This window comes from Podarcis melisellensis (genome assembly GCF_964234715.1).
Source record: "Podarcis melisellensis genome assembly, chromosome: 3".
Classification (NCBI taxonomy): domain Eukaryota; kingdom Metazoa; phylum Chordata; class Lepidosauria; order Squamata; family Lacertidae; genus Podarcis; species Podarcis melisellensis.
Genome location: NC_138530.1, coordinates 2,775,277 through 2,803,210, shown reverse-complemented (window position 1 = coordinate 2,803,210; position 27,934 = coordinate 2,775,277). Strand labels below are relative to the sequence as shown.

The 27,934-nt window shown below is 48.0% G+C and overlaps 1 protein-coding gene across 7 annotated transcripts in view; it reads right to left on the bottom strand.

Annotated features, from left to right (window-relative positions):
- The window catches only part of PTK2B (protein tyrosine kinase 2 beta), a 247,159-nt gene that overhangs the window by 52,632 nt on the left and 166,593 nt on the right, over positions 1-27,934 (bottom strand). For all 7 annotated transcript variants that reach the window (XM_081903795.1, XM_081903789.1, XM_081903791.1 and 4 more), the window contains 6 exons: positions 12,578-12,852; positions 8,996-9,174; positions 7,682-7,769; positions 4,165-4,244; positions 1,958-2,020; positions 393-447 (listed from right to left, as the gene is read on the bottom strand). In XM_081903795.1, coding sequence (XP_081759921.1) covers positions 393-447; positions 1,958-2,020; positions 4,165-4,244; positions 7,682-7,769; positions 8,996-9,174; positions 12,578-12,796 — 684 coding nt within the window. In that variant the 5' untranslated portion in view covers positions 12,797-12,852. The remainder of the gene's footprint in view (positions 1-392; positions 448-1,957; positions 2,021-4,164; positions 4,245-7,681; positions 7,770-8,995; positions 9,175-12,577; positions 12,853-27,934) is intronic.

The window sequence follows — 27,934 nt, the reverse complement described above, 5'->3', positions numbered from 1 at the left end:
CTGCACTCAAGCAGTTACAGGCCTTGTAATTTTAGGCAAGAACATGGCTCAGTAACGTATGGGCAGCACCGCGGCTGTGTCGTCTGGGGCTGATGTAGTCCCAAACTCCTGGAAGACACCCGTTTGGCAAAGGCTGGGTGAAATGTGAAGCTTGGGGAAACTAGGAGAATGCAACATCCCAAGGAGTTTCCTCTCCACTTATTCCCCCAAAAGCTAATATGCATCTCAGACACTTGGGAGATTGAGGGCTGTCCTTCCTTGGGTGGTTTTTAAGCAGAGGCTGGCTGGCCATCTGCCATGGATGCTTTGGCTGAGATGTCTTGGACTGGCTGAGCTTCAGGGCCCTTTCCAATGAGTCTATGAACATTTTTGACATCCAAGGAACGTCTCACCTTCAGATTCTCCTGCATCTGCCTTGGGAAGAACAGATCGAGACCCACTTCCTTCCTGGGAAAGAGAAAGCAGAGAGGGCTCGTTATGTACTGAGTTGAATAGGATCCAAAATGCAGCAGTCTGATTGGTCCTAGAACAATAGGATTCAGATTGCAGCAGTCTGATTGGTCCACAGGAGCCACCCAATCCAACTCCGGGTAGAAGTGAATCCGCAACCTGATTGGCCTACAGGAGAATCCCAGAATTAGCCAATCACGTGGGGCCCATTGTGTAAATATAAAGCAGACATTCTGGCGGAACTTCCATTCCTCCTCATCACCACTATGAGCTGAATAAAGAGCATGAAATCCACTCTCGACTCCGAGTATATTTCAGGGCTTTACATACTCACTCGAAATGCATTTGAGGCAACAAATAGAAGACGCTTTCACCCCAGTATGGTTCTCCTTTATCACATACACAGCCCAAGAAGACAACAACAAGAAGCCGCCGACAGCATACAAATCAATATGGCTAACCTGATCCAAAAACACACACATACCCCACTCACACACAAAAACAAATTTCACTACAGCCAAGCAAAGACAACCAACCACACCCTGGGCCACCCTCAACCTCTCTCACCGCCAAGGAAATACAAGCAAATAGTAAGAGAGCCCACACAAGTGACGCTGACACAAACCCCCACACATACACTAACCCACTCACCATTCCCCCTTTTCTTCCTAACCTAACGCTGTATGCAACACTATTGTCTCACAACAAATGAAACTGACCTGTAGAAAGCACAACTTGAAAAAAGAGACAGTGCACGTATTTTTACAAACCAAAGGTAAAGGTAAAGTGACCCCAGACCATTAGGTCCAATTGTGGCTGACTCTGGGGTTGCGGCGCTCATCTCGCTTTATTGGCCGAGGGAGCCGGCATACAGCTTCCAGGACATGTGGCCAGCATGACTAAGCTTCTGGCGAACCAGAGCAGCGCACGGAAACGCTGTTTACCTTCCCACCGGAACGGCACCTATTTATCTACTTGCGCTTTGACGTGCTTTCGAAATGCTAGGTTGGCAGGAGCAGGGACTGAGCAACGGAGCTCACCCTGTCGCGGGGATTTGAACCACCGACCTTCTGATCGGCAAGCCCTAGGCTCTGTAGTTTAACCCACAGCGCCACCTGCGTCCCTAAATTAGAGGTATTGCCTCTCAAATAACCCAGTTATCCAAAGAGGTCCACAGTTTATCAGTTAATAACAAGCAGGCACTAACAGAACACCAAAGTACCAAAGTGAAATGGCGACAACAAGAGCAGACCCCTAAGCTCGACATAGAACGCACAGAGGCTCTTAAAACAAACTCTTCTTATTTAATCTTCCAACCAAAAAAGTTCTGCATGACAATTTGTGGAAGGCCAGATCAAATGCCTAACTGGAAAGGTGCCCAGTGTTCCAAATGACATTTATCAGACTTACTTGGACAGAGTAGATGCACCAAGGGCTCAACTTTGTATCTAAAAATCAAAGAGACTCAAGGAGAAATTGCACGCATGTAAGAATGTTGTCTACTTACTCTAGGAACTCGAAGTTGGATTTCTTGTCCAGAGCGTTGTGAGGCATGTCCTTGTAGAACCTCCTGGGATGGAGAGAGAGAGATGGTCCAGATTAGATGGGAGGGGAGCGTGCAGGTGGCATCAGTCAGGTGGGTTCAGATTGCAGGGATAACTAACTGGGATTCCTCTGCTGATGGCCCTGAAGCCAAGCCTTCCCTCCCCTTGGTGTTTGTGATCCAGGAGAATTCCAAATCTAGTGCAAAAACCCATTGTGATCTTTTGGATGCAACGACAGCCGCCAGAATGCTGGTGGGTCCAGAGATGGAAAGATGGAAAGGTCCCTACCAGAGAGGAATGGCAAGTTAAACTGATGGGACTACATTGAGATGGCAAAAACGCCTGGGAAACTCAGAAACCAGGAAGACCAAGATTTTAATAAAGACTGGAAGAAATTTATCTTGCATTTGGAAGACTGCTGTAAACAGCTGAGCTCTTTAACAAGACTTAAAGAACACTCGTGAGCTGACAGAGACCTAAGCTGTAAGAGTTAAATGGAAAATATGGAGGATATAAAATATGCGGCAAGAAATGTTAAATATGGAAACCATGGAAGGGTGGAGGGAGGTCTAGGGGTGCATTGGAATCTTGTATCTGTCTTTTTCTTTTGTTAATTATACTTGATAGAGATTGTTAAAAAATAATTGGAAAATTTATAAAATTTTATAATAAAAAAGATATTTTGAATTAACTCATTTCCCAAAACAACCTTGTTTTTTGTGTTTGTTTGTTTTGTTTTTTACTGTTTGCCACATGGGGCTTCCTGCAGGAAGGAAAATAAGTTAGATCTAAGCAAGAAACAAAACATGCAAATGTGTCATCTGCATATTCAAATTTTAAGAAACACTCAAATGGTAAATATCAAAATCCTGGGCTGAGTCTTCAAGGGATGGGCTGCCCCAATGGGAGGATTTGAGCACTGAGGTGGAAGGTGGCCAAAATCAAGCTAGATGCTGGGAAAGCTCACAATTTGGCACTGGGGAAAAAAGAGTTTTTGGTGAATATTGTGACATGTGAATTTTGAAACTTTCCACTCTTGCAGATTCTCCCTAGTGAGCAACGTAGGTCTCCAATGCTTGGGAGAAGAAAAGGAGTGGCATCCTCCCCGCATTTCCGAATAATGTTGTGGCTCCCCACATATGTACTGGAAGAAGCAAAGATCACCAGTGTTGAAGCAATGATTCTTCAACACCAACTTCATTGGACTGGTTATGTTGTGCAGATGCCTGATGATCATCTTCCAAAGCAACTACTCTACTGCGAACTTAAAAATGGAAAGCGTAGTGCTGGTGGTCAACAAAAGAGGTTTAAAGACTATCTCAAGGCAAATCTAAAAAATGTAGTATAAACACCGACAATTGGGAAACACTGGCCTGCGATCGCTCCAATTGGAGAACAGCCTTTACCAAAGGTGTCATGGGCTTTGAAGACACTCAAACTCAGGACGCAAGGGAGAAACGTGCTAGGAGGAAGGCACGCTTGGCAAATCCACACCGGGATCAAGTCCCACCTGGAAATCAATGTCCCCACTGTGAAAGGATGTGTGGGTCTAGAATTGGCCTCCACAGTCAATTACGGACACATAGTTAAACTGTGTTTATGGAAGACAATCTTACTCGGCTACGAGGGATCGCCAAAGAAGAAGCTTACGTGAGAACAGAGCACCGTGTAATCCATGCACCAATGGTAAGAACATAAGAAGAGTCTTTAGCTGGATCAGGCCAAAGGATGCCCATCTAGTCCAGCAAACTGTCCTCACAGGGGCCGACCAGATGCCCCACAACAACTGGGTTTTGCAAGCATTGCTCCTGAAATTGCTCTGGAGACGCACACGGGAATCACTCTCTGCACCACTATGGCGACACTCAATCCTAAATGGGCTCAATTTCCTTCCGCTGCATCCCTCCTGTACTTATTCGGTCTCTCTGACTTTCTTTTGGATTCCCTCAAACTCCCATACATGATTTTGGGAGCTTCCTGCAGACACGAAATGCTCCTTTCCTCCAGCTCGCCCAGTTCCGTTGCAGAGTAGGGGACAGGTCAGTGCTTTTGCAGGAGCGACAAGTTTTCTGTGATGGTGTAACCCAGAGGCAGGCAGGCAGATGGTGTAACCCAGAGGCTCATGCGCTCGGTGTAACCTCCCCCCTCGCCCCCCAGCAAGCCCACCTACCTGAGCTCCAGGCAGCCCAGCTGAAGGGCCATGCCCTCACTCACTTTGCTGGCATACAGCTGCATGTACTCACTCCGGAGCTGAAAGAAGCAGAAATATGAAGAGGACCAGTTAAAGAGGAGGTCACTGAGGTCCAGCTCCGAGGACCTTCTGGCAGTTCCCTCCCTGTGAGAAGCCAAGCTACAGGGAACCAGGCAGAGGGCATTCTTGGTGGTGGCACCCGCCCTGTGGAATGCACTCCCACCAGATGTCAAAGCGATAAACAACTACCTGACATCTAGAAGACATCTGAAGGCAGCCCTGTTTAGGGAAGCTTTTAATGACTGATGTTTTAATGTATTTTTAACCTTCTGTTGGAAGCCGCCCAGAGTGGCTGGGGAAACCCAGCCAGATGGGCGGGGTAGAAATAACAAATTATTATTATTATTATTATTATTATTATTATTATTATTATTATTCCCTTCCGCCCAAACTGACATCTAAACGAAAGAGCGATCCGCACAGTGAATTCCACAAATTAATTCTCCATTGTCCAGCATGAATCTACAGGGAGTCCAGAGATCGTCCACCTGACCTCCTTAAAGCAAGGAATAAACTTTGCTCCATTTCTGGCCATGTCAGCCCTGCCGCATACAAGGCAAGGGCCACAATCGCCCTTTCCCACACTGTACCAGACACTGTCTGAAATTCTGCAACACCAAACTTCCTTTGCGGGTGGGGAATATGGACAGCAAGACCTGGAACTCGTGGCTGCAGGGTGGAGTTCAGGGCCAGCTGGGAAGCTTTGCAATTTGCAAAACCCTCCGATGCAAAGGCAGCGTTCCTCACGCCTTAGAGCCTAAATCATGAAGATGTTTGCATCCAACACATCACTGAGATCATGGGTAGGAAAACTTAAGGCCTGGGGCCCGGATCTGGCCCAATCGCCTTCTCAATCCGGCCCGCGGACGGTCCAGGAATCAGTGTGTTTTTACATGGATAGAATGTGACCTTTTACCGTATTTTTTGCTCTATAAGACTCACTTTTTCCCTCCTAAAAAGTAAGGGGAAATGTGTGTGCATCTTATGGAGCGAATGCAGGCTGCGCAGCTATCCCAGAAGCCAGAACAGCAAGAGGGATTGCTGCTTTCGCTGCGCAGCGATCCCTCTTGCTGTTCTGGCTTCTGAGATTCAGAATATTTTTTTTCTTGTCTTCCTCTTCCAAAAACTTGGTGCGTCTTGTGGTCTGGCGCGTCTTATGGAGCGAAAAATACAGTATTTAAAATGCATCTCTTTTTTAAAAAAAACAATATTTATTACTTTTTAAAGTTACAAAAAAGGAGGGGGAAAAAAAGACAAAAAAGGAAAAAAACAGAAGAGGAAAAAAAGCAAAAACAAAACAATACAATATATAAACAATACAAAACCCAACCAAAACCCATTAAACTAAACACATAAATGAAGCAAAACAAAAACAATTTAAAAACATCCCTCCTTTTCCATTCTCTATCCTTCATTCCCTTGTTTCCTCGACTTCCTCACACCTCCCTTTTTGTATCCCACTTCTAGTACTTGTTTCAGTAAATCCTTTCCATCTTTCTCTATTTTCTATCATATTATAAATAACATATTTTTTAACTTTATTTCCCATTAAGACTAAATTACTTATATATACTTAACTTCTTATAGCATTTCTGCTAAATCCATAAAATATCATTCCACCATTTTTCTAACAGTCATTTAAAATGCATCTCTGAGTTATTTGTGGGGCATAGGAATTCGTTCATTCCCCGCCCCAAAAAATAATCCGGGCCCCCACCAAGGTCTGAGGGACAGGGGAACGGCCCCCTGATGAAAAAGTTTGCTGACCCCTGACTGAAACTGTTCAGCTTCAAACCAAGCTCTTACTACTCACTGAGCCTCCATTGTTACGAAGAAGAGAATATTTTCTGAACAGGCAGGGTGACACATCTGGTTTGGGTACTGCAGCGTTCCCCAACCTGGTGCCCTTCAGATGTTTTCCACTACCCAGCTGGGGCTGATGGGAGTTGTCATCCAAAACATCTGGAGGGCACCAGGTTGGGGAACGCTAGCTGGTAACGGATTCTGAGTGATATGAAAAGCGACAGCTGTCTGTGAGGTTTCAGCCGCAGGCACGACATACCAGACATTTCCGCTGCACAAGGTTTGAGTGGACTGTGCAAAGGGGCTTTACTTTGCCTGGGGGGGAATCCCTTTTTGGGGTTCCCCTTCTCGGGTGCCGAAAAGTGCATGCCGTGAAGCATCTGGTTTCACTTCCATCCTTGCACACCATCCACTCCCTGGTCCTGAATGGGGTAACTGTGCCCCTGAAGGACCAGGTGCGCAGCCTGGGAGTCATTTTGGACTCACAGCTGTCCATGGAGGCGCAGGTCAATTCTGGGTCCAGGGCAGCTGTCTAGCAGCTCCATCTGGTATGCAGGCTGAGACACCTGCCCGCAGACTGTCCCCAGAGTGGTGCATGCTCTGGTTATCTCCCGCTTGGACTACTGCCATGCGCTCCACGTGGGGCTACCTTTGAAGGTGACCTGGAAACTACAACTAATCCAGAATGCGGCAGCTGGACTGGTGACTGGGAGCGGCCGCCAAGACCACATAACACCGGTCTTGAAAGACCTATATTGGCTCCCAGGATGTTTCCAAGCACAATTCAGTGTGTTGGTGCTGACCTTGAAAGCCCTAAACGGCCTCAGTCCAGTATACCTGAAGGAGTGTCTCCACCCCCATCATTCTACCCAGACACTAAGGTCCAGCACCGAGGGCGTTCCGGTGGTTCACTCGCTGCGAGAAGCCAAGTTAACAGGGAACCAGGCAGAGGGCCTTCTCGGTAGTGGCGCCCGCCCTGTGGAACACCCTCCCTTCAGATGTGAAGGAAATAAGCAGCTATCTTCTCTTTAAAAGACATCTGAAGGCAGCCCTGTTTAGGGATGTTTTTACTATTTAATGCTGTATTGTTTTTAACACTTGATTGGAAGCTGCCCAGAGTGGCTGGGGAAACTCAGCCAGATGGGCGGGGTAATATATTATTATTATTATTATTATTATTATTATTATTATTATTATTATTGCAGCAGAAAAATGGTTTCCCTTAAGACGCTGAGAAACACATCAAATTCAATGTACAAAGGTGCATAGGAAGATGCATCATACAAGAAGATGCTCAGCAGAAGACTCTTAACCTCAGGGCTGCGGGTTCGAATCCTGCGTTGGGCAACAGATTCCTGCATTGCAGGGGGTTGGACTAGATGTCCTTCAGGGGTCCCTCCAGTTCTATGATTCTGCCTCAGTACTGTCCTGCAGGCAGGCAGGTCTCCAGGGTTTCAGGCTCGAATCTTTCTCAGCCATACCTAGAGACGCTGGGGATTGAACCACCGGCCTTCTGCATGCCAGGCAGCTGATCTATGGCAGAAATATCACCCTTTCGCCTACATGCAAAAAGAGAGCACAGCGCCACATGGCTCAACACAGTTGCGCCCGGGATAAACACAAAGGCTCCAACCTGCTGGTAGAAGTACAGGAGCGTTGTCCGGTCCTCTTGGAAGCGTTCTACGTAGTCCTCCGGGAGGTAGCGGATCTGGAGGTCGTACCTTAAAAGGACAGGACAGTTTAATCTTACGATACCCATCGCTTCACCTGCCTGAAGATCACATCCAGCATCTCCACACCTCTCTCCGGTTTTCCTGGCAGGATCTTATCTTTGGAACTCATCGGCCCCCCGAGATTGCAGTACAGTGGCACCTTGGTTCTCAAACTCCTTGGTACTCAAACAACTTGGAACCCAAACACTGCAAACCTGGAAGTAAGTGTTCCAGTTTGCGAACGTTTTTTGGAAGCCGAACGTACTCCGTTTGGAGGGTTACGCTTCCAATTTGAGTGCCACACCTCTCCGCTTTGAGTGCTACGCTGAGATCTGCCTGTTCTTGCTATTTATTTTGCATTTATTTTGCTCCAGCCAACGCAGCCCCTTTTGGACTACAACTCCCATCAGCTCCAGCCAACGCAGCCCCTTTTGGACTACAACTCCCATCAGCCCCAGCCAACACAGCCCCTTTTGGACTACAACTCCCATCAGCCCCAGCCAACACAGCCCCTTTTGGACTACAAGTCCCATCAGCTCCACCAACGCAGCCCCTTTTGGACTACAACTCCCATCAGCTCCACCAACGCAGCCCCTTTTGGACTACAACTCCCATCAGCTACAGACAACACAGCCCCTTTTGGACTACAAGTCCCATCAGCTCCAGCCAACACAGCCCCTTTTGGACTACAAGTCCCATCAACTCCAGCCAATGCAGCCCCTTTCGGACTACAAGTCCCATCAGCTCCAGCCAACGTAGCCCCTTTTGGACTACAACTCCCATCAGCTCCAGCCAACGTAGCCCCTTTTAGACTACAACTCCCATCAGCCCCAGCCAACGTAGCCCCTTTCGGACTACAACTCCCATCAGCCCCAGCCAACGCAGCCCCTTTTGGACTACAACTCCCATTAGCTCCAGCCAACGCAGCCCCTTTTGGACAACAACTCCCATCAGCCCCAGCCAACGCAGCCCCTTTTGGACTACAACTCCCATCCGCTCCAATAAACACAGCCCCTTTTGGACTACAACTCCCATCAGCTCCACCAACACAGCCCCTTTTGGACTACAACTCCCATCAGCTCCAGCCAACGCAGCCCCTTTTGGACAACAACTCCCATCAGCCCCAGCCAACGCAGCCCCTTTAGGACTACAACTCCCATCCGCTCCAACCAACACAGCACTTTTGGACTACAAATCCCATCAGCTCCCTCCAGCCATGGTCGTTGACTTCCTACCTCCACTCGGCTTCAATGTGCAGACACTCATACTTCTCCTGGACTTCCCCCACCGTCAGGTCCGGGTGGAGCCAGTGGATCTCGTCCGATTTCACGTGCTTCAGGCGTAATCCGTAGCACTCAGCGAGCTGGATGTCCGGACCAATCCTCCCGCTCTGTAGGATCGACTTGATCACTTCCTGCAGAACAGAGTTGCAGTGAGAAAGCAGGAAAGGCCAGGTGTGTGTGTGTGTGTGTGTGCAGGACGAAGGGGTGGGAGAAAAGAAAAAAGTTGTGGCAATCTTCTGCAGATTGGAGAAATCAGATTCCGGGGGGGGGGGGGGACCCAGTCATTTTGACGAAATTGTGCTTTAGAAGCAATTTGCCCCACCCCAAAGATTAGATTGAGACTTATTCAAAATTTGAAACAGATGCATTAAATAATAAGTATAAATTTTTGTCTCAAATGTATAAATTGCTGCTTGAATGGCACTTGAAAGATGAAGAGGTAAAGTCGGTTATGATACATTGGGCCAGAGATTTTGGGTATAATATACAGCTAAAAGATTGGGAAAAACTGTGGAAAGAAGGGTTAAAATTTACTGCATGCAATGCTTTGAAAGAAAATGTGGTGAAAATGATGTATGTGGTATATTACCCCTGTGAAATTAGCTAAAATATATAAAATAAGTAATAAATGTTGGAAATGTAAAGAAAAGGAAGGAACTTTTTATCACATGTGGTGGGAATGTAAAAAAGTGAAAAACCTCTGGGAAATGATATATAATGAGAAGAAAAAGATGTTGAAATATACATTTATTACGAAACCAGAAGCACTTTGTCTTGGCATTGTAGGAGATGATATTAATAGACAAGATTGTAAGTTGTTTCTATATGCAATTACAGCAGGAGAATATTACTGGCACAAAAATGGAAACAAGAAGAATGACCGACGAAAGAAGAATGGCGGATGAAACTGATGGACTACACAGAATTGGATAAATTAAAAGGAAGGATTCAAAACCTGCGGGACCAGAGATTCTTAGAAGACTGGAGTAAGTATAAGAACTATTTGAAAAGTAATTGTAATGAACAAATTACCCTAGTAGGATTGCAAGAAGTTTTGTAAGGATGATTATTTGAAATATTGCAAGAAAGATTGTGAGGAGAATTATTAGTTAATGATAATTAAGAGTAACCGAGATCCCCTTAATGGATCACTGCCTTGCTGTTGCGAAGATCATGACCACTGGTCCCATCACCTCCTGGCAAATAGAAGGGGAAGAAATGGAGGCAGTGAGAGATTTTACTTTCTTGGGCTCCATGATCACTGCAGATGGTGACAGCAGTCATGAAATTAAGAGACGCCTGCTTCTTGGGAGAAAAGCAATGACAAACCTAGACAGCATCTTAAAAAGCAGAGACATCACCTTGCCGACCAAGGTCCGTATAGTTAAAGCTATGGTTTTCCCAGTAGTGATGTATGGAAGTGAGAGCTGGACCATAAAGAAGGCTGAATGCTGAATAATTGATGCTTTTGAATTCTGGTGCTGGAGGAGACTCTTGAGAGTCCCATGGACTGCAAGAAGATCAAACCTCTCCATTCGGAAGGAAATCAGCCCTGAGTGCTCACTGGAAGGACAGATCCTGAAGTTGAGGCTCCAGTACTTTGGCCACCGCATGAGAAGAGAAGACTCCCTGGAAAAGACCCTGATGCTGGGGGAGATGGAGGGCAGAAGGAGAAGGGGAGGACACAGGACGAGATGGTGGGACAGTGTTCTTGAAGCTACCAGCATGAGTTTGACCAAAGTGCGGGAGGCAGTGGAAGACAGGAGTGCCTGGCGTGCTCTGGTCCATGGGGTCACGAAGAGGCGGACACGATTAAACGACTAAACAACAACAATAGAGAAATTAAGAAATGCAGAACAAGTGATAAAGAACGGAAAAGCATCAGTGGTGTTGATGGAAGACTAAATTATTGTATAAGATAAGAAGTTATGTTATGTGCTTGTTGGAAATGATGTTAAAAAAAAAAAATTTGTGTGTGTGTCAATATATATTAATTAGACTGAGACTTAAAGGACACTAGATTGCTATAAAAAGGAGGAAACTGTTTTTTTTTTTTTTAAACTGCTGCTTGTTCTTTAAAAGGGAAATGTGGCCTCGTTGGTCCATATGCTCTGGGAATGTTCTGTCATGTACTTCTTATGCGCAAGATGTTTTCAGATGCCCATCTGCGGGTTCCCACTTATGCAAGCCGCCTTAGATGATCTTCCCGGGCCCGTGGCGCTTGACATTTGGGGACATGTAATGAGCCCTTCTCTGCATGTTGAGATTTAGGACTTTCCTCAGGGAACCCCAAAACAGATTATGGATATGCAGCCCTCCAGATGTTTTGGCCTACAACTCCCATCATCCCTAGCTAACAGGACCAGTGGTCAGGGATGATGGGAATTGTAGTCCGAAACATCTGCCTCTAAGGTTTGGTGTAAATAAAGTGTAAATAAGGAGAGGTTATATACCGGTCATGAGCTGCTTTCATTTCATTTTAGCTGTTTCATTCTTTATTGCTTTTCTATCCCTTCTTAAGGCTGCTCAAACTGGCAGGCCTTTATCTATTTATTAAATTTCTATAGCACCCTTCCTCCGGGGATCACAGGGTGCTTGACTATATAGTTCCCCCCTCCTCCACTGACTGCAGAAATGTCACCCAGTGAGTAGGGATTTGAACCCGGGACTCTCCCACGTCCTCTCTAACCACTATGCAACGCTGCGCCTGAGTTTTAACTAGTCTTAAATGTTACAATGCACAGGAGAGAGACAATAGGAGGCCAGGGAGTGCAGGAGAAGGGCTCATATGGTACGCAGGATGAGACCCTACCTGCCCACGGACTGTCCCGCCAGAGTGACACATACTCTGGTTATCTCCTGCTTGGACTACTGCCATGCGCTCTACGTGGGGCTACCTTTGAAGGTGAGCCGGAAACTATAACTAATCCAGAATGCGGCAGCCAGACTGGTGACTGGGAGCGGCCGCCGAGACCACATAACACCGGTCTTGAAAGACCTACACTGGCTCCCAGTATGTTTCCGAGCACAATTCAAAGTGTTGGTGTTGACCTTTAAAGCCCTAAACAGCCTCGGTCCTGTATACCTGAAGGAGTGTCTCCACCTCCATCGTTCAGCCCGGACACTGAGGTCCTGTGCCGAGGGCCTTCTGGTGGTTCATCTCATTGCAAGAAGTGAGGTTACAGGGAACCAGACAGAGGGCCTTCTCGGTGGTGGCACCCGCCCTGTGGAACGCCCTCCCTTCAGATGTGAAGGAAATAAGCAGCTATCTTATCTTTAAAAGACATCTGAAGGCAGCCCTGTTTAGGGAAGTTTTTAATATTTAATGCTGTACTGTTTTTAACACTCTATTGGAAGCCGCCCAGAGTGGCTGGGGAAACTCAGCCAGATGGGTGAGGTATAAATAAATTGTTATTGTTATTAATAATAAATCAATAAACACAAACAAGTGAGTTGCCTCCCCATCACTGCCGCCGCCCTCCACTCTTAGGCTGCGCCCCCCCCAAAAGCCTTTTCTCCCCGTGACAGTCTCACCCTGATCTCGGTCATGACGGTACATTTCACCAGCTTGAAGTTCTTCCCCATATTGAAGCTGTTGCTGTGGAAGCAGACCTTGAGGATCCGGACCTCGTCCTTGTCGATGTCGATGGGCACGGCCACCATGGTGGACTCCGAGGGCCCTGCCAGGCTGAAGCAGCTGCGCAGAGAGTTCGCCCTCAGCCGGCTCAGCGCCTCCGGCAGTCCGGACATCATTTTGAGGAGCGGCGGTGGCGGCAGCAGTGGGGTAGCTAAAGCCAGAACATCACTCCCTGGAGAGAAAGGCGAGAGGAGAGGGGTCAGGTGGAAAGCAGCTCAGATCATATAAAAACCCTAGGAATTCATAGAATCATAGAGTTGGAAGGGACCACAAGGGCCATCGAGTCCAACCCCCTGCCAAGCAGGAAACACCATCAGAGCACTCCTGACATATGGTTGTCAAGCCTCTGCTTAAAGACCTCCAAAGAAGGAGACTCCACCACACTCCTTGGCAGCAAATTCCACTGTCGAACAGCTCTTACTGTCAGGAAGTTCTTCCTAATGTTTAGGTGGAATCTTCTTTCTTGTAGTTTGGATCCATTGCTCCGTGTCCGCTTCTCTGGAGCAGCAGCAGAAAACAACCTTTCTCCCTCCTCTAGGTGACATCCTTTGATATATTTGAACATGGCTATCATATCACCCCTTAACCTCCTCTTCTCCAGGCTAAACATGCCCAGCTCCCTTAGCCGTTCCTCATAAGGCATCGTTTCCAGGCCTTTGACCATTTTGGTTGCCCTCCTCTGGACACATCACAGTTTGTCAGTGTCCTTCTTGAACTGTGGTGCCCAGAACTGGACACAGTACTCCAGGTGAGGTCTGACCAGAGCAGAATACAGGGCAATGCAGCCATCATCTCTCTCTATGACTACATGCATCAAAGAAGCAACATCTGCTTAGCCTAAGATGCTCTCTTGGCTTCCAGGCTTTTATAGAAGACTGTGTCGTGCCTTATCTTTTATGAGGGAATAAGGGGGAAATACCAGAACAGTTATTATAGAGGCTTTGGCGAGCCTGAGCAAACACATCCGCTGCAAGTTTAAAAAGGGGAATGTTACTCTGCTAAATTGTGAACTTGTTAACACAAGTTGGAAAAGCTATAACCAAACAATATATCCTCTCCTGCATCCCTGAACATTCCCACAAAAAGAAGCCTCATGCTACAAAAAGAAGCCTCATGCTACGCAGAGTGGGGAGGGTTAGCTCAGTCAGTAGAGCATGAGACTCTTAATCTCCTGGCCATGGGTTCGAGTCTCATACTAGCAAAAGGTTCCTGCAATGCAGGGAGTTGGTCTAGGTGACCGTTGTGGCCCGTTCCAAATCTACGATTCTATGATTCCAACAGAGGAAGAAGCATTGCATGTCTCTGAAAACTAAGGGTTCCCCCCATGCTATTGCCCTTAGGCTAGTCTCCCCCTCCATATGCATGTGTGAATGTTGTACAAATTCAATCCAACCAAGGTACATAGGAAACATTCCCTGCCGGCGCGTTTTTTAGAGTTGGGGAAAGCTGCACCAGTTGAATTCCTGCCCAACACTCAGCTGTCAAATAAATAATAATAATAATAATAATAATAATAATAATAATAATAATAATATCTTTATTGTCATCGCCGCCTCTCGGGGACAACGAAATTACTTGGCTGCTCCATCCACCCAGGTAGGGCACTCCACACAAAATCAAAACAACTATAAAAAACACTAATTACCGAATTTTTTGCACCATAGGACGCACTTTTCCCCCTCCAAAAATGAAGGGGAAATGTGTGTGCGTCCTATGGAGCGAATGCAGGCTTTCGCTGAAGCCTGGAGAGTGAGAGGGGTCGGTGCGCACCGACCCCTCACGCTCTCCAGGCTTCGCACACCTCTCCGCAAGCAGCGGGAGCGCTCCCTCGGCTTGCGGAGACTTGCCTGTTTGGGGGCTGGGATCAGGGGAAGCTCAAGCTTCCCCCCGCCCCAGCCCCGCGCCTGGGGGGAAAATAATTTTTTCCCCTTTATTCCCCCCCCCCCAAAAAAATTGGGTGCGGCCTATGGTCCGGTGCGCCCTATGGTGCGAAAAATACGGTAAAACAATATAGTATAAGAGGCACAAGAGCTCTGCCCGGAGGAGGAAGCGTGCCTTGCTGGTGCCGCACTCGCCCCAACTGGGCAGGAGGAGGCGACAGAGCCGTGCAAACACAGCCTGAGCTTTCCACCCCGGGAGAGGAGAGACATTTGATCTGCAGAGAGTGTGATTCTCACAAGTACAGGCGCTTCCTGGGGGAGATAGAGCTGGCTGGCTCCTCCAGCCTGCTGCCACCCGCAGCTCCCTGCCAATTCCAACTCTCCATCTGGTAGCCTAACTCAGGCATGCATGCTACTCCCTGCTGATCAGGAGGAATCTGAGCCAGGATAGGGGCCTCTCCCCTCCGGTGATGTTAACGTATGACACAGGCACCTTCCTTATAGCATTTTAAAGGTAAAGGGACCCCTGACCATTAGGTCCAGTCGTGGCCAACTCTGGGGTTGCGGCGCTCATCTCGCTTTACTGGCCGAGGGAGCCGGCATTCAGCTTCCGGGTCATGTGGCCAGCATGACTAAGCCGCTTCTGGCGAACCAGAGCAGCGCACGGAAACGCCGTTTACCTTCCCGCCGGAGTGGTACCTATTTATCTACTTGCACTTTGATGTGCTTTCGAAGTACTAGGTTGGCAGGAGCAGGGATCGAGCAATGGGAGCTCACCCCGTTATGGGGATTCGAACTGCCGACCTTCTGATCGGCAAGTCCTAAACTCTTTTGTTGTTGTTGTTGTTTCAGTTCTACCTGGACATACCCTTTATTTATGTAGACATCTTTCAGATTCTGCTTGATGTGCTATTTTAGAAATGTAAAAAGGGGGGGAGGAACTGGAAAAAAATTAAGGCGAGGGAGGTGGCAGACGACTTTCATTTGAAATGAATTCTTTTCAACCCTACATAGAACTCTTTAACAGGTCAGAGGCGGGATTTTGGAAGCCAAGGAAAGATGTGAATGATTGAGTGAGTGAAGTTTCTCCAACATGAGTGGTTAGAGCACGATCCAGCAGAAAGTTTTGAAATTCATTTCCTAGTGCCTTCTCTACAAATTTAATTCATTTGGTATCTGCACAAGAATCACAGAATTGGAGAGTCGGGAGGGTAATCTAGTCCTTCGATCGCCTTCGATGCAGGAAGTGTCCATGACTGATGATCGTCCAACTTTTGCTTAAAAATCTCCAATGGAGGTGAGTCCACCGTCAAACAGCTCTTACCCTCAGAAAGTTCTTATTTATTTATTAAATTTGTATACCGCTCTTCATCCGAAGATCTCAGGGTGGTTCACAAGATGACAAAGTTCTTCCTGATGTTGAGTCAGAATCTCCTTCCTTGGAACTTGAAGCCATGGGTTCGAGTCCTCGCCTCCAGAGCAGGAGAAAAACAAGCTTGCTCCTTCTTCCATGTGACAGCCCTTGAAATGTTTGAAGTTGTCCACCACATCACCTCTCATCAGGAAATCAAAGAGTAGCTCTAATTTGTATGTTGTTGTTGTTCCCATTCACCATAAGGTTAAAATATATTTGGGAGCGAAAAATCAACAATTATACTTTGGCTTATAATTTGGTCTTTTTTATTTTAGTTTTTCATTTTAATTGGATTATGGTTGGATATGTTAATTGGATGTTTTTTATTGGAGCAAATATATATATGGAGCAAATAAAAAGAATAGAGGAAATTACATTATCCTTCCTCGATTTTTGAGTTGCAACCAGAGGATGCCAACCTTGGCCTGATCCTGCATACCTCTTTTTAAATTCTTAGGCTCTTATTGAAAGTTACACTTGGTCCACCTGCTTTGAAGTTACTCTGGCTCACTGTTATTATCTCTTACGTGTTGCAAAGAAAGAGAGAGGGAGGAGGGAGGAATAACATATCATTTGACAGCGGGCCAAATCCTGAATGACTGAGAACAGACTTGCTGCGTTAATGGCCCCGCTGAGAAGTTGGCTGACCTCATCCCTTCCGCTATCCTCCTACCAGGGACAGAGATTTACAAATGAGTGATGCATGAGAGTAATAGACGTCATCCCTCCCTTCTCGAAACCCCTTCCCATGGAGACAGAGCTGGCTGTCATCTTGCATGCTGCGACATATGAATAAACTGCAGCCTTCGCAGCTTTCACTGGGGCAATACTACGGTTGCCTCCAAGACGGGTGCAAATGGGTGATGCCTGACCTTTGCTGGGATGAAGGAATCCGAGAGCCAAGAAAAGGAATGGTGCTAAGGAGGGAGGTGGGGGTTGACCCACATTCGCCAAGCTCTGAGCTTGTGCATATTGCAAAGTTGCACGGGTCCTCTGCTCTCTGTTCATTTAAAATATTTCTGTAGCAGAGGAGCTCACAACACAGAAACACAACGCAGTAAGATCCACATTAATAAAATGTGGCTGGGGAAACCCAGCCAGATGGGCAGGTTGTTGTTGTTGTTTAGTCGTTTAGTCGTGTCCGACTCTTCGTGACCCCCTGGATCAGAGCACACCAGGCACTCCTGTCTTCCACTGCCTCCTGCAGTTTGGTCAAACTCATGCTAGTAGCTTCGAGAACACTGTCCAACCCCCTTGTCCTCTGTCGTCCCCTTCTCCTTCTGCCCTCCATCTTTCCCAGCATCAGGGTCTTTTCCAGGGAGTCTTCTCTTCTCCTGAGGTGGCCAAAGGACTGGAGCCTCAGCTTCAGGATCTGTCCTTCCAGTGAGCATTCAGGGCTGATTTCCTTCAGAATGGAGAGGTTTGATCTTCTTGCAGTCCATGGGACTCTCAAGAGTCTCCTCCAGCACCATAATTCAAAAGCATCCATTCTTTGGCAATCAGCCTTCTTTATGGTCCAGCTCTCACTTCCATACATCACTACTGGGAAAACCATAGCTTTAATTATATGGACCTTTGTTGCCAAGGTGATGTCTCTGCTATTAAATTATTACTACTATTATAAAATATTAAAATGCAGTAACAGCCAACCACAGTTTAGCCAACACAACATTGCAAACTGTGGCTATAAGGTGCTATGCCCCGCCTCCCCTTGCCCTCCATCTCCAAAGATCCTGGAGGTTGTGTTTTGGTGACAGCCTAAGCATTTTCTGCCATTTATTTAGTGCATTATTTTGAGGCAGCTCTTCAGTGATAATCTCACGTCGGCTAACAATAAAAATGTGTTATGGACATGCAAGAAGGACAGCATTGGAGTCTGCTGTGGAAATGCCTTTGTTGTGTTTTGATTATACGTGCAATATTGTCTCCTGGGCTGAGCTCAGTGGAGACGGATTCTGTGTGTTTACAGCGGCTTCCGGCTGTGCACGGTGCTGATTGGCCAGAAACTGGAGGTGTCACTAAGTCAGCTTCTGGCTGTTCACACAGTTGATTGGCTGGAAGTGGAAGGCATCATTATGCCAGTTTATGGTTCAGCAGAGTTCTGATTGGCTAGAAACTGGAGATGTCACCTAGTCACTCCCCTCCTCCAGTATTTCAACATTTACAAAATTTGTTCCACCTTTAGAATAGTGTGTGTGTGGGGGTGGGTGGGTGTGTCTAGGGGCAAATTTACATTCAGCTGACTACATGCCCTGCCTTTACATTTTTTAAAAGGGAACCAGCCCACCTGTTGCACAGAGGAAAGTGTGATACAGAATTCTGGATCAAGGACTAGGGCAAGAATCACAAGCTTGCTCTGCCTTACAGGGTTGTGACAAAAAGTATTTACTGACTTGATTTTTATAGCACATGACCTCCCAATTGTCTGAAAGAGGCCCCTGGTTCAGTTCCCGCTAGAAATCAAATCTCTGCAATGAAAGATTTGAGGGCAAAACTGGGCTAGATGGACCAAGAGTCTGACTGAGTCTTCTTCTTTCTTCTTCTTCTTCTTCTTCTTCTTCTTCTTCTTCTTCTTCTTCTTCTTCTTCTTCTTCTTCTTCGGCAATCTCTCATAGCCAAGTAAGATGGTCTTCCATGAACAAGGTCTTAACACTGAGTCCATAAGTGACTGTGGAGGCCAATTCTGGATCCACACATCCTTCCACAGTGGGGACATTGGTTTCCAGGCAGGAGTTGATCACGGTGAGGGTTTGCCAAGCGTGCCTTCCTCTTAGCACATTTCTCTCTTTCGTCCTGAGTTTGAGCGTCTTCAAAGCCCATGACACCTTTGGTAAAGGCTGTTCTCCAACTGGAGCGCTCGCAGGCCAGTGTTTCCCAGTTATTGGTGTTTATACTACATTTTTAAAGATTTGCCTTCAGAGAGTCTTTGCACCTCTTTTGTTGACCACCAGCATTACGCTTTCCATTTTTAAGTTCGGAATAGAGCAGTTGCTTTGGAAGGCGATCATCAGGCATCCAGTCCAACGGTACCAAGTCTGACCGAGTACCAAGGCAGCCTCACATTATCCGTGCGAAAGAAGCACCTGAAGCAATTTCCCCCAAAGCCTGATGAATGTCATTAATCACGCTCCGTCACATTACCACCGGTCTGAACGCCAAGGAACAGAAAAATGTCACCACCTCCACCCCACACAGAGCCCGTTGCAGCTAAGAAGCAGGGAGAGGAGCAATTGGTTTCCTGGGAGACTCACTGAAAAGGCACAGATCAGTGAATGAGAGCCTGGAGGGAAGAGCTGTGGGGTTGAGGCAGCAAAGCTGAGAAAGATGCCTGGGTCTCGCTATAAGCAGATGTGAAACCACAGAGCGCAGAGCTGGAACCTGAGAAACTGAGCAGAGCTGAAGTTTTCACCCATTTTCATCCATCCCTCTCTGTGCTCAGTGCAGAGTTGGAAAAGGTTCAGGATACCGGAATGATCAAGAGGAAGGAACAACTCGCCTATGGAGAAAGGTGGTAGCATATGGGTCTCTTTAGTTTAAGAAGAGAAGAAGAAGAGGAGTTTGGATTTGATATCCGGCTTTATCACTACCCAAAGGAGTCTCAAAGCGGCTCACATTCACCTTTCCCTTCCTCCCCCACAACAAACACTCTGTGAGGTGAGTGGGGCTGAGAGACTTCAGAGAAGTGCGACTGGCCCAAAGTCACCCAGCAGCTGCATCTGGAGGAGTGGAGATGCGAACCCGGTTCACCAGATTATGAGTCTACTGCTCTTAACCACTACACCGCGCTGGCTCTTAAGAAAAGGGTTGCCAGTAGACTTCTTAAACTGGGGTGCCCAGAACTGGACACGACTCCAGGTGGGGTAGACTTCTTCTGATCAGTGGCGTAGCGTGGGTTGTCAGCACCCGGGGCAAGGCAAGTAATTTGCGCCCCCTAACCCGTGGATTTTAGCACTCGAGTGCCAGCGCGCCCCTGGGGCTGGGGGCGTGCGAAGGAGCCAAGGACCCCCCCTTAAGGCTCAGCAGGAATTTATTAAATTTATTATTTGCGGAGCCCCCGCGAGCTGAGGCAGCCGAAGCCCCCTCCTCTCCTTGGGCTGTAGGTGGAGTCCGCGCTCCGAGGCGCTCCAGATCCGGGCTTGGCGAGCGCCTCTCCTCCTCCCGGCCGGGTCCGGGGGCTTCCAGCCGCGCTCCGTCCTCGCCCCCCCCCCCCCGGCTGAGACTTGCGCTGAGAGCCGGAGCCAGCGGCGCCCCCTTCCCCCGGGAGACCCTCGCCCGCCCGCCGGCTTCCTCTCGGAGGGTTTTGGGGAGCGCAGGGCACAGCGAGGCCCCTTGGAGCTCTCCTCCCTCCCCGTCGGCAGAAGCAGCCGCCGCCTGTGGCTGGGCCGAGGGGATGGCGGCGGCGGCGGGGTGCGGAGGCTGCCCGTGCCTGGCCAGGCAGCGTCGGCGCTGCTGCAGCGGCTGCTCCTCCTGCGAGCAGTGAGTGGAGCGCAGCGGCGGCGGCGGGGAGCCGGCGGAGGAAGGAACTTGTCCCTTCCCTCTGGACTCGCGCCCTCCCAGATGTTGCGCCCGGTGCGGCCGGCACCCCTGGCACCCCCCACGCTACGCCACTGCTTCTGATGGTGTTTCCTGCTTGGCAGGGTGTTGGACTCAATGGCCCTTGTGGTCTATTCCAACTCTATGATTCTATGATTCTTAAACTGGGGTGCCCAGAACTGGACACGACTCCAGGTGGGGTTGAAGAAGAAGAAGAAGTTATTTATTCCCCAGCCACTCTGGGCGGCTCCCAACAGAAAATTAAAAACACAATAAAACATCAAACATTAAAAACTTCCCTAAACAGGGCTGCCTTCAGATGTTGTTTAAAAGTAAGCTACAGTGGTACCTCAGGTTACATACGCTTCAGGTTACATACACTTCAGGTTACAGACTCCGCTAACCCAGAAATAGTACCTCGAGTTAAGTACTTTGCTTCAGGATGAGAACAGAAACCGTGCAGTGGCGACGCAGCGGCAGTAGGAGGCCCAATTAGCTAAACCTCAGGTTAAGAACAGTTTCAGGTTAAGAACGGACCTCCAGAATGAATTAAGTTCTTAACCCGAGGTATACCACTGTAGATGCTTATTGCCTTGACATCTGGTGGGAGGGTGTTCCACAGGGCGGGTGCCACTACCGAGAAGGCCCTCTGCCTGGTTCCCTGTAACCTCCCTTCTCGCAGGGAGGGAACCGCCAGAAGGCCCTTGGCGCTGGACCTCCGTGTTCAGGCTGAACGATGGGGGTGGAGACACTCCTTCAGGTATACCATGGCAGAATAAAGAGGCACGATCATATCACTTGATCTGGACTTTAAACTAAAGTCCATTATTTTGTTCTCACGGCTGCCGGCCAGATACCCTCAAGGAAAGCCTGCAAGCAGGACATGAGCGCGAGAGAGCACTCTTGTCTTGCTTCAAAAATGTGTTCCCCAAGGGAAAGGTTTCCTTTCTCTTGGTTTGCTGCATGGTTTGGGTAGCTTTTGACGCAAAGGCCTGTCCCAGCTTTAATTACAGGCTGCCTCTGTCTGCTGCGAAGCACTGAGATATCCTAAATTGCTCAGCACATGGTGTTTGTGTGTGTGTGTTAGGATTCTCTCGGCACCTCACCCCAGTTCCCCACAGCCCATGGGCTCAGTTAGGATGCCGTAAGGCTTTTATTTCTCAGAACGGAGATGCTTAATTGCTGCCTGGAAGTATATATAATTATAGTTACACGGCCCTCCAAATTCTCTTCCGTTTTGGGATGGAAGATTGTGCAGGGATCTGGCTTAGCTGAAAGAATTTGCCTTGAAGGGTCGGGAAAGGAATCTTTAAAGGGCTGGTTGGGGCTGTTGGTCGCAGCTCCAGCCTTCACAGGAACGTAAGAACAGCCCGCAGGATCAGGCCCATGGCCCATCTAGTCCAGCATCATATTCTCACAGTGGCTGACCAGATGCCTGGGCGAAACTGGAGAGCAGGGCCCAAGCACAAAGACATTTTCTCCTCCGGCAGTTCCCATGAACTGGTATTCTGAAGCATGGCAGGTGCCAGTTGCGGAGGCAGTGCATAGCCATTGTGAGTGGCAGCCATCAATAGCCCTCTCCTCCTCCATGAATTAGTCTAATCATCTATTATTATTATTATTATTATTATTATTATTATTATTATTATTATTATTATTAAAAATAATTTTTTATTTATACCCTGCCCACCCCAGCCAGAGCCAGGCTCAGGGCAGCTAACACCAGTAAAAATACAGTAAAAACATAATGGATACAGACACACACACACACACACACACACACAAACCAATTTATTAAAATACGTGTTAAAATACAATTTAAAATGCAGCCTCATTTTAATGGTAGCTGTAATGGTTCTAGGGGTTGCTCGTGCGTAAATCGGCGCCACACCTGGCTGGGTTACCTGGGTGAACCCTTTCTGTCCGGACAGCTGTCTCAATCGCTGGCAGAATCCGTCAGTGGGCGTTTCTTGAACTTCTTCCAGCAAAGAAGCTCTTTGACGCCTAGTCGCCGCCTACTCTCCCTGCGCGGAAGCCTTCTGCGCAGGGAGGGTGTGGGCAGCGGAGGACCCGTGCTCTCCCCGCTGGTCTCCGGCGAGGAGTCATGGAGCCACCTCGCCGATTCCCCCATCTGCCCCCCTTCTCCACTGGTGCTACGCTGATTTCCTTCCCCAGAAGATGGGCTGCTTCTCTCCCTCCCAGGACGCTCTCCAGAACCCCTCTGGAGCCCTCCCTCTCCCTCTGGCTCCGATGGCAGTTCCCTGACAGTAGCCCATTGATCAAAACCATAAGGGGAGGGAAACATAAGGGTCAGACTGAGTCCAAACCAAAGAACAGGTGGAACAGCTCTGTCTTGCAGGCCATGCGGAAAGATGTCAAGTCCTGCAGGGCACTAGCCTCTTGCAACAGAGCGTTCCACCAAGTCGGGGCCAGTACTGAAAAGGCCCTGGCCCTAGTTGAGACCAATCTAACCACCTTGTGACCTGGGACCTCCAAGATGTTTTTATTTGAAGACTGTAAGGTCTTCTGTGGGACATACCAGGAGAGGCGGTCCCGTAGGTACGTGGGTCCTAGGCCGCATAGGGCTTTAAAGGTCAAAACCAGACCTTCAACCTGACCCTGTACTCCACCGGGAGCCAGTGCAGCTGGTATAGCACCGGGTGAATGTGATCTCGCAGCAAGGACCCCGTAAGGAGTCTCGCCGCGGCATTCTGCACCCGCTGGAGTTTCTGGGTCAGTCTCAAGGGCAGCCCCACGTAGAGAGAGTTACAATAATCCAGTCTGTAGGTAACTGTTGCATGGATCACTGTGGCCAGATCAGGGCAAGAAAGGTAAGGGACCAACTGCTTGATATGGCAGAGATGGAAAAATGCCACCTTTGCTGTGCCTGCAACCAGCACCTCCATGGAAAGCCATCTAGGTTAAGGTTAGGGGACGTGGGTGGCGCTGTGGTTTAAACCACAGAGCCTAGGACTTCCAGATCAGAAGGTCGGTGGTTCAAATCCCCATGACTGGGTGAGCTCCTGTTCCTCGGTCCCTGCTCCTGCCAACCTAGCAGTTCGAAAGCACCCCAAAAAATGCAAGCGGATAAATAGGTACCGCTCCAGCGGGAAGGTAAACGGCTTTTCCGTGTGCTGCTCTGGTTTGCCAGAAGCGGCATAGTCATGCTGGCCACGTGACCCAGAAAAACTGTCTGTGGACAAACGTCGGCTCCCTCAGCCAATAAAGCGAGATGAGCGCCATAACCCCAGAGTCATCTGCGACTGGACTTAACTGTCAGGGGTCCTTTACCTTTAGGTTAAGGTTACCAGACATCCCTATTTCCCAGGCACAGTCCCTGGATTTACAAATCAGTACCCTGACAGAATCCATCTATTTACAGTAGTACCTCAGGATGAGAACGGGATCTGTTCCGGAGCCCTGTTCGCATCCCGAAGCAAACCCACCCCGCGACTGCACGTCTGCGTATGTGCAGGTCACGATTCACCGCTTCATGGAAGACAATCTTACTCGGCTACGAGGGATCACCAAAGAAGACAACAACATCTTCTCATTGAGCAGTTAGGCAACCCACACTTTAAAGCGAATTTCCCCATTTTCCAAACGGAAAAAGCTTTTTTTTGGGGGGGGGGTCTGTTTGGTTTCCCAGAAAGGTGGGTTTGTTGTGCTAGAGCAACAAGGCTGCTTTGTTCTACTTTAAATGCCTCAATTTCCAGCTCAGATCCCTCCCACAAAATTGTGACAGTCTGGAGGCACCCAAAGGATCTCGTGAGAAGAGAAAGGAGGGGGCGGCATGTCAGAGCAAGGTGTGTTTGTTGTTGTTGTTTAGTCGTTTAGTCGTGTGCGACTCTTCGTGACCCCCTGGACCAGAACACGCCAGGCACTCCTGTCTTCCACTGCCTCCCCCAGTTTGGCCAAACTCATGCTGGTAGCTTCGAGAACACCGTCCAACCATCTCGTCCTCTGGCGTCCACTTCTCCTTGTGCCCTCCATCTTCCCCAACATCAGGGTCTTTTCCAGGGAGTCTTCTCTTCTCATGAGGTGGCCAAAGTATTGGAGCCTCAGCTTCAGGCTCTGTCCTTCCAGTGAGCACTCAGGGCTGATTTCCTTCAGAATGGAGAGGTTGGATCTTCTTGCAGTCCATGGGACTCTCAAGAGTCTCCTCCAGCACCAGAATTCAAAAGCATCAATTCTTCGGCGATCAGCCTTCTTGATGGTCCAGCTTTCACTTCCAGTGTTTTTAGGATCCACATTGATTTTTACTAAGAACATAAGAAGAGCGTTGCTGGATCAGGCCAATGGCCCACCCCGTCCTGCATCCCTGTTCTCACAGCAGCCAGCCAGATGCCCCAAAATGAAACTTGTGAGCAGGATCTGAGCACAAGAGCAACTCTCCCCTCCTGTGGTTTCCAGTCACTGGTATTCAGCCGTATTGCTGCTTCCAACTGTAGAGGCAGAACATAGCCATCATGCCTGGTAGCCTCTCCTCCACGGATTTGCCTTAATTTCATTCAAAGCCATCCAAGCTGGTGGCCATCACTACCTGCTGTGGCAGGTAGTTCCACAGTTTAACTATGCGCCGCATGAATAAGTTGTTCCTTTAACCTGTCCAACACTTAATTCTCACGGTATCCAACCAAATGGAAAAGCCCACAAGCTGGCCTGAGTCCACCAGCGTTTTCTCATCACTTGTGAATCCCAGCAACTGGTCCTGAGAGGCATACAATAATAATGATTTCTTATTTATACCCCGCCCATCTGGCTGAGTTTCCCCAGCTACTCTGGGCGGCTCCCAATCGAGTGTTTAAAACAATGCAGCATAAAATATTAAAAACTTCCCTAAACAGGGCTGCCTTCAGATGTCTTTTAAAGGTAAGATAGATGCTTATTTCCTTGACATCTGAAGGGAGGGCATTCCACTTGGCGGGTGCCACCACCAAGAAGGCCCTCTGCCTGGTTCCCTCTAACCTCACTTCTCGCAATGAGGGAACCGCCAGAAGGCCCTCAGCGCTGGATCTCAGTGTCCGGACTGAACGATGGGAGTGGAGATGTTCCTTCAGGGATACTGGGCCAAGGCCGTTTAGGACTTTAAAGGTCAGCACCGACACTATGAATTGTGCTCAGAAACCCACTGGGAGCCAATGCAGGTCTTTCAGGACTGGTGTTATGTGGTCTCGGCAGCCACTCCCAGTCCACAGTCTAGCTGCCGCATTCTGGATTAGTTGTAGTTTCCGGGTCACCTTCAAAGGTAGCCCCACGTAGAGCTCATTGCAGTAGTCCAAGCAGGAGATAACTAGAGCGTGCACCACTCTGGTGAGACAGTCCACAGGCAGGTAGGGTCTGCCACCAACAGAGAAGGAAGAGCATAAATATTGTGGCTGCAAGCCACTGGTAAGCTTATCAGCAGCATCCAGGAATTTCCACCCCCGGTGTCTTAGGAATTTTGACTGTGTGCCATTCTGAGTTTTTGTGTAACTCTGGAAGCACAGAGGAGATTGGGGGGTTTGTTCCGCTTCAGACTGAGACAAAAAATTGCGTAAAAAAGAGTCATCGTTGTTTCTGGCACACATTCCACTTCGCCTGCATGTTTTGCAGGTTTCTGTCTGGTTTTGAAAAGCTGCAGAACCTGTTTGTACAGATAACGGACGAAGGATGTCCATGTGCCATAGGGAACGTTGCCTTGACGTATCACCTTCATCTCCCCTAAAAGCTTTGATCCTAATCTGCAGCCTGGCTAAGTTTCATAGAATCTCAGAATTGTAGAGTTGAAGGGACCCGAGGTTCATCTAGTCCAACCCACTGCAATGGAGGAATCCGGAATCCCGGACAGAGGGCCAACCAACCTCTGTTTAAATCCTCCAATCAAGGAGAGTTCACCACCTTCTAAGGGAGACCATTCTTCCAGATGTTTAGTCAGAATCTCATTCCTCGAAGCCATGGGTTCGAGTCCTACCCTCCAGAGCAACAGAAAACAAGCTCATTCCATCTTCCATGTGACAGCCCTTGAGATATTTGAGGATGGCTCTCATATCTCCTCTCAGTCTCCCCTTTTCCAGGCTAAACATACCCAGCTCCTTCAACCATTCCTCATCAGGCTTAGTTTCCAGACCATTGATCAGCTTGGTTGCCCTCCTCTGCACACCTTCCGGCTTGCCAATATCTTTCTTTTTTTAAAATATACATTTTTATTTGTTTTTTAACATACCATTTTCAACAGTAATTAAACATACTTTTACAACTTATTCAATTTTTTGACTTTCATCAGTCCTGTCTGAAAAATTTCCAATCTAATCTCTTAGTATGCATTTCTTATCTTCCCTATTACATTTCAAACTCATAACCAATATCTCTATTTTTTCTACTTTGTAACACTTCACATAATTCTCTTTACAAAACTTTTTGTAGTCCTACTAGCGTAATTTGTTCTTTACAGTTGCTCTTCAAATAGTTCATATACGTCTTCCAATCTTCTGTAAATCTCTGGTCCCGCAGGTTTCGAATCCTTCCTGTCATTTTATCAAATTCTGCGTAGTCCATTAATTTCGTCTGCCATTCTTCTTTCTTCTTGCTTCCATTTCTGGGCTAACAATACTCTTGCCACTGTTGTTGCATATAAAAACAATTTAACATCTTGCCTATTAATATCCTGACCTATAATACCAAGTAAAAATGCTTCTGATTTTTTTAAAGAATGTATATTTCAACATCTTTTTTTATATATCATTTCCCAGAAGTTCTTTACTTTATTACATTCCCACCACATAGGATAAAATGTTCCTTCTTTTTCTTTACATTTCCAACATTTATTATTTGTCTTATACACTGTAGCTAATTTCACCGGTGTAATATACCATTGATACATCATTTTCACCATACTCTCTTTCAAAGCGTTACAGGCTGTAAATTTTATCCTTACATTCCACAACCTTTCCCATTCTTTAAGCTGTATATTATATCCAAATATTGGCATATAGTATATGCCAGTAAGGACGCGGGTGGCGTTGTGGGTTAAACCACAGAGCCTAGGACTTGCCGATCAGAAGGTCGGCGGTTCGAGTCCCCGCGACAGGGTGAGCTCCCGTTGTTCGGTCCCTGCTCCTGCCAACCTAGCACTTCGAAAGCACCTCAAAGTGCAAGTAGATGAATAGGTACCACTCTGGAGGTAAGGTAAACGGCGTTTCCGTGCGCTGCTCTGGTTCGCCAGAAGCGGCTTAGTCCTGCTGGCCACATGACCCGGAAGCTGTACGCCGGCTCCCTCTACCAATAAAGCGAGATGAGCGCCACAACCCCAGAGTTGGCCACGACTGGACCTAATGGTCAGGGGTCCCTTTACCTTTATATGCCAGTATCTTTCTTACACAGTGGTGTCGAGAACTGGACACAGTACTCCAGGAGGCGTCTGACAATGGCGGAATAAAACAGGTACT